The sequence below is a fragment of the Cervus canadensis genome, chromosome 1 (assembly GCF_019320065.1).
Source record: "Cervus canadensis isolate Bull #8, Minnesota chromosome 1, ASM1932006v1, whole genome shotgun sequence".
NCBI lineage: Eukaryota > Metazoa > Chordata > Mammalia > Artiodactyla > Cervidae > Cervus > Cervus canadensis.
In genome coordinates, this window is record NC_057386.1 from 107,135,192 (window position 1) to 107,140,920 (window position 5,729).

Here is a 5,729-nt window from a genome sequence, read left to right on the forward strand (position 1 = left end):
AGGGCGGGGAGGCAGGGTAAGGGGCAGGGTGGAGGGTAAAGGGCGGGGCGACAGAGTAAGGGGTGGGGCGGCAGGGTAAGGGGCGGGGCGAAGGGTAAAGGGCGGGGCGGAGGGTAAGGGGCGGGGCGGAGGGTAAAGGGCGGGGAGGCAGGGTAAGGGGCGGGGCGGCAGAGTAAATAGTGGGGCGGAGTAGGGGGCGGGGCGAGGTAAAGGGAGGGGCGGGGGTAGGGGCGGGGCAGAGAGTAAGGGGCGGGCGGCAGTTGGTAAGGCGCGGCGCGGCAGGGTAAAGGGCGGGCGGCAGGGTAAAGGGCGGCGCGGGTAAGGGGCGGGGCGGAGGGTAAAGGGCGGGGAGGCAGGGTAAGGGGCGGGGCGGCAGAGTAAATAGTGGGGCGGAGTAGGGGGCGGGGCGAGGTAAAGGGAGGGGCGGGGGTAAGGGGCGGGGCAGAGAGTAAGGGGCGGGGCGGCAGTTGGTAAGGCGCGGCGCGGCAGGGTAAAGGGCGGGCGGCAGGGTAAAGGGCGGCGCGGCAAGGTAAGGGGCGGGGCGGAGGGTAAAGGGCGGGGAGGCAGGGTAAGGGGCGGGGCGGCAGAGTAAATAGTGGGGCGGAGTAAGGGGCGGGGCGGCAGGGTAAGGGGCGGGGCGGCAGGGTAAGGGGCGGGGCGGCAGGGTAAGGGGCGGGGCGGCAGGGTAGGGGCGGGGTATGAGCGGAGCGGCAGGGTCTGAGCAGGGCGTAGAATAAGGGACGGGGCCTCTGGTAGGGGCGGGGCCAATGCGGGCTGCTCCTCGGAGCCTCCTCCAGGGCAGAGCCGGCCTCCTTCCGGTGAGGCGAGAGCTGGCCCGGGTTTGTCTGGAACTGTCGTGAAAGGGGGCGTGGCGCTCCGCGGTGTGCTCTGACGTAACAGGAGCGCGACGCTTGCGCGGCGGCCGGCGGCGCGGGCGCTATGGAGCGCTGTTCTGGCGCCTTGGAGGAGGCGGCGGACGGGGCCCGGCAGCAGGAGCGGCACTACCAGTTGCTGTCGGCGCTGCAGGGCCTGGTCAAGGAGCTGCCCAGGTGCGCGGCCGCTGGGGCGGGCAGGCTGGGGGGCCGGGCGGGCGGGCCGCGGGCTCACCGCGCTCCGCCCGCAGCTCCTTCCAGCAGCGCCTGTCCTACACCACGCTCAGCGACCTGGCCCTGGCGCTGCTCGACGGCACCGTGTTCGAGATCGTGCAGGGGCTGCTGGAGATCCAGCACCTCACCGAGAAGAGCCTGTACAACCAGCGCCTACGGCTGCAGAACGAGCACCGAGGTGCGCGGGGGCGGGGGCGGCCTGCCCGGGCTGCTTGGTCTCGGGCGGAGCCCTTCCCCGGGTTCCGTTCGGCAGCAGCCCCTGAAATCGACCTCATTGAGGGAGCGGGGCTTGATGGCATATGGGGTCCAGTCAGCTCCACGTTGTCAGTTGCAGTGTCACCTTCGCGCGGGACCCCCAGAGATGCTCTCACCCACTCCCAGGCGGGATCCGTCAGCCCGTGAGCAGCTCTGGCTGCGCGTAGCCCCGCAGCGCCCGATAGGGCCCGTTCCCTCTCCAAGGTGCATCAGGTTCCCATGCACGGAGCCCCGAGGCACCCTCTGGGCCCTGATAACTCGTCCCTTGGAGCCACACACTGGGCAAAACCTCCTGAGCCTTGGCCCCTCCCAGGCATCCCTACAGGGGTGGGAGGGGCCTCCGGAGCCCCTTCCAGCGGGGTGTGCCGGGCCGCTTTTCTGGCCCCCTCAGATTTCTCACCTTTGTCGTTTTATTTTTACCCAACTTTATTTTTAAAATAAACAGGAAAGTTGAAAGTACACTATAATGAATACCCATACGTTCTCCAGCTCCACTCAGTAATTAAAGTTTTGACAAGATTCTTTTTGTCCATCAATGTATGCAACACCGCCGACTTCCCCAGAAGCCCTTAGCATTCCTCTAGAGCAAAGTTTTTAATAGCAGCGATGCTGGAATCTGTGGCTGGACAGGTCTTCATGGTTCTTTGCAAAACATTAAACAGCATCCCTGGCTTCTATACTAGACGAGAGTGGCACCTTCCCCCAGAGCCAACAGCCAAGAATGTCTCCGGACATCCTTGGGGTCAGCCTTGGTCCAATGTTAGAACCAGCGATCTAGAACAAGAACACTGCTGTGTAACCACAATGGATAGAAATCAGTCATTCCAGGGTGCGTTCTGATGTTCAGACACACCAACACTTGTCTCAGATTATCCACTGACAAGGATCCAGTGTGTGGTTGTGCATTGCGGTTTGGCCTCTGCTTCTGAAAGAATTCCCACCATTCACTGTGGTGCTGACTTTTTGAAGAGTCCGGGGCATTCTGCCTTAGAACATCCCCACTCTGCATCTGATGGACTGCCTCATGCTGACATCCTCCCTCCCTGTCCACCTTCTGTGCTCCCTGTGACCTGGACAGCGTGACGATATGTGCTAAATGTTTGTGGCAAAAGTGCCTCCTGGTGATGTGAGGTCCCTTCCCTGTGGGGCGGGTTTGATGGACGTCTGTCCCCGGATGAGTGTATCTGTCAGGAATGGATGTTGGGTTTTGTCAAAGCTTTTTTTCTGCATCTTTTGAAATGATCAAGTGACTTTTTGGTGACTAGAGTGAATTAACAGTATTTTTTAAATTCCTGGGATAAACGGTGCATTTTTTAAATTCTTAGGATAAACGGCATTCCTGGGATAAATCCTACTTGGTCATCATATCCTTGGGCCCCCTACGGTCTGTGCCACCCTACTCCCTTGGGAGCTGTAGACAGGGTGTGCAGGGTGGCTCCACCCCTCTGCCAACCAAGGACAGCAGAGGAGTGACTGCTGTACCCTGGAGCAGAGGTCATCCTGCTTGTCCTCCTTTCCCGGGCCTTTGCCTGCGTGGTCTCTGGGACATCTCAGTGGATATCCCACAGATGATAGGCCTGTCACGCCGGATTCCTGGCCTGTAGCCATGTGGGCCTAGAAACCTCCAGCCCGCAGTCTCTCCCATCCCCATCTTCCAATTCCCTGCGCTCAGGCTGTGGCCCTGGCTCCACCCTCACCCCACATGCCTGGCCTCCCCCTCCTCTAGGAGTCTGGAGCCCTGCTGCTGCAGACCACCATACCCTGGGTGAGAGCAGGCCCGAGTGGGCTGGGGGCTGCATGTCCGGAGCTCCGCCCAGCATCCGGTGCAGGCCTCTACCACATCCCCACCACTGGCCTGCTGCCTGTGGTGCTGGGACAGCCAGAACATGCATTCACCTCACCCCTCCTCACCCTTCGCCACCTGACGGTGCCTCTGGTCTCGTCCTCTCCCAGTGCTCAGGCAGGCGCTGCGACAGAAGCATCAGGAAGCCCAGCAGGCCTGCCGGCCCCACAACCTGCCTGTGCTCCAGGCGGCCCAGCAGCGTGAGCTCGAGGTAGGGGTGTGGGCATGGGGGGGGCCCACCTGCACTCCGCTGACAGGGCCATGTGGAGGGGATCGGAGTGGTGTGGGAGCCGACCTGGGCTGGGCCGCAAGGGCCTGATGTGCCTGCGTGTTGCTCTTTGGATGGGTGTGCTAAGCATGGGTACCACAAAGGCCTGACGTGCCCATGTATTGCTCTTTGCTGGGGGGTGTACACTTGGCATGGGTGAAGAGTGTGTGGTGTCCCCACCCCTCCACGTGCTCCCACAGACCACAGCTCCTCAGCCTGGGCCTTTGCAGGGCAGGTGTGAGTGGGGGCCACTGTGCCCCATGTCCTTGGGGATGCGAGGACAGTGGTGGGAGGATGGAGCCACCAAGTCCTGTTCCCAGATGGACAGGAACAACCCAGAGGCCCACCCACAACCAAGAACCCCCAGGGGAGGGTGCATGCCCAGACCTGCACAGGGTCCCGAGGCAGCCCCAAGCCAGGGCATGCAGGAAGGAGGTGCTGAGTGGGGCGGTGGCAGCTCTAGTGGGAGGAGACATGCAGAGGCTAAAAGATGGTGGTCAGCTGGACAGCCAGCAGAGGTGGGGCCAGCATCTGGCCGTTCATGGGGGTCAGTGCCAGGTGGCACCCGGCAGATCAAAGGGAGGACACCTGGCAGGAGGTGGGAAGAAGGGTGTTGGGAACAGGGCTCTGTGTGGGAGGGTCATAGGTGCAGGTGCAGTGCATACACCATCCTTAGTTTTGAACCTGGAGCAACTGGGGAGGGAAGAGGGACCAGAGGTGGCAGGCCAGGAGTGTGTCTGTGACATCAGTGGGCGGGCAGGAGGCTGAGCCCTGAGCCGCCCTCTCCATGGCAGGCGGTGGAACACCGGATCCGTGAGGAGCAGCGGGCCATGGACCAGAAGATTGTGCTGGAGCTGGACCGGAAGGTGGCAGACCAGCAGAGCACACTGGAGAAGGCAGGGGTAGCCGGCTTCTACGTGACCACCAACCCGCAGGTCAGTGCCGTGGGCCTCGCCTGGCACAGCCCAGGGGCTACTGGTCCCCAAAGGCCACATCCCCTCTGGGGGTCTAGCTGGTCACTGGGGGGCCTCTGCCACCGGAGGACAAGCCAGCTGCTTGCAGGGCATCGCCCACCTTGCTCGGGCCCGCTGTGCGCCACATGGCCCTCATCCGCGGTTCCCTGCATCTCTGCGCACCTCTGTGTGTGCCAAGCCAGGGCTGCTGCAGACCCTGCTGCGGGCCGAGTCCCAGCTTCAGCCCGTTTCTGGCAGGCAGCGGCCAGACTTCCCACAGGCTCCCTGCCCGGTGCCCGCTCGGCCCTGATGGTCGCCTCGAGTGCCTGGGGAAAGGAGGCTGCTTCCCTGGGTTCTGCCAGGGCTGAGGAGGACCCCCTGGGCCCATCTGCACCCCAGGAGCTCACCCTGCAGATGAACCTCCTGGAGCTCATCCGGAAGCTGCAGCAGAGGGGCCGCCAGGCAGGGAAGGCAGCCCTGTGAGCCTGGCCGCCCGCAACCACTACCCGTCCCAGCTGGGAGCACCACCCCGCCCCGCAGTGACCACAGGCAGCAGATAACCCCGTGGCACTGGTCTTCCTGAAGCCTGGCCACCACTCTCCCAGCAGCCTGCAGGAGGGGCACCCTGTGAGGAGAACCCAGGTGGACCACGCTGCCCCTGCCCCCCACCCTCACCCCAGCTGGTGAGGGTGGGCAGGCAAAGGGCACAGCACGCCCAGCTATCTGGCTGCCTACCCTGGCCTCCCTCTCGGCCCCTCCCTTGGTAGGTGCGGCCTCTGAGAGGGACAGGCTTCCAAACTGCGTGTGACCCCGAGAAATAAAGCTGCCTCAGCGTGACCTGCACATGGCTTGTGTGACACTCTGTGGAGCCTGTCATGACCGGGCCCACACAGCCCTCATCTGGGGGCTCCGTGGTCTACAGAAGTAAGAAGATGCCCCCACCCCCCACATCACAGGGACCCCTCACCAGCCAAGTCCCAGGGCACTTGGGCCACAGCCAGCCTGCTCCGTGGGTTGTCAGAGCAGCAGGAGTCTGGTATGGGTCACTGGGGGGCAGGGGTGAAGGGCACGGGGCAGGGAGGGTCTCAGGGGAAAGACCAAGGCCGGGCAAGCATGAAACCTGCCCATTGGAGGTGCTATCTATCTGCATTGCTCTGAGCCCAGCTCTGGGGCTGGGGTCGGGGGTGTCCAATGCCCTGCCTGGCCGGGTCTGCATGGGGTGCCTGAGGCTGGAGTGGCTGAGCCTGACCCTAAGGCCTCTCAGGCCATCAGAGCCACTCCCTCAGCCGCAAGCGAGGGCCCGA

General features: G+C 63.6%; 1 protein-coding gene across 2 annotated transcripts; it reads left to right on the forward strand.

Annotated features, from left to right (window-relative positions):
• The first annotated feature begins 274 nt into the window (after positions 1–274).
• DGCR6L (DiGeorge syndrome critical region gene 6 like) lies at positions 275–5,268 on the forward strand. 2 transcript variants are annotated; one of them, XM_043489131.1, is made up of 6 exons: positions 275–283; positions 901–1,049; positions 1,124–1,284; positions 3,315–3,415; positions 4,267–4,407; positions 4,825–5,268. In XM_043489131.1, exons 2-6 carry the CDS (start codon positions 940–942, stop codon positions 4,906–4,908), a joined length of 597 nt encoding a protein of 198 aa, XP_043345066.1. In that variant the 5' UTR covers positions 275–283; positions 901–939; the 3' UTR covers positions 4,909–5,268. The 2 variants fall into 2 exon arrangements, with proteins under 2 accessions (XP_043345066.1, XP_043345058.1); XM_043489123.1 differs by lacking the exon at positions 275–283 and adding an exon at positions 514–529.
• The last annotated feature ends 461 nt before the right edge of the window (positions 5,269–5,729 follow it).

Coding starts and splice junctions, on each gene's coding strand:
- DGCR6L (XM_043489131.1), top strand. CDS start 940: ATGGAGCGCTGTTCTGGCGCCTTGGAGGAGGCGGCGGACGGGGCCCGG. Junction 1,050..1,123: donor CTGGTCAAGGAGCTGCCCAG/GTGCGCGGCCGC, acceptor CTCCGCCCGCAG/CTCCTTCCAGCAGCGCCTGT. Junction 4,408..4,824: donor ACGTGACCACCAACCCGCAG/GTCAGTGCCGTG, acceptor TCTGCACCCCAG/GAGCTCACCCTGCAGATGAA.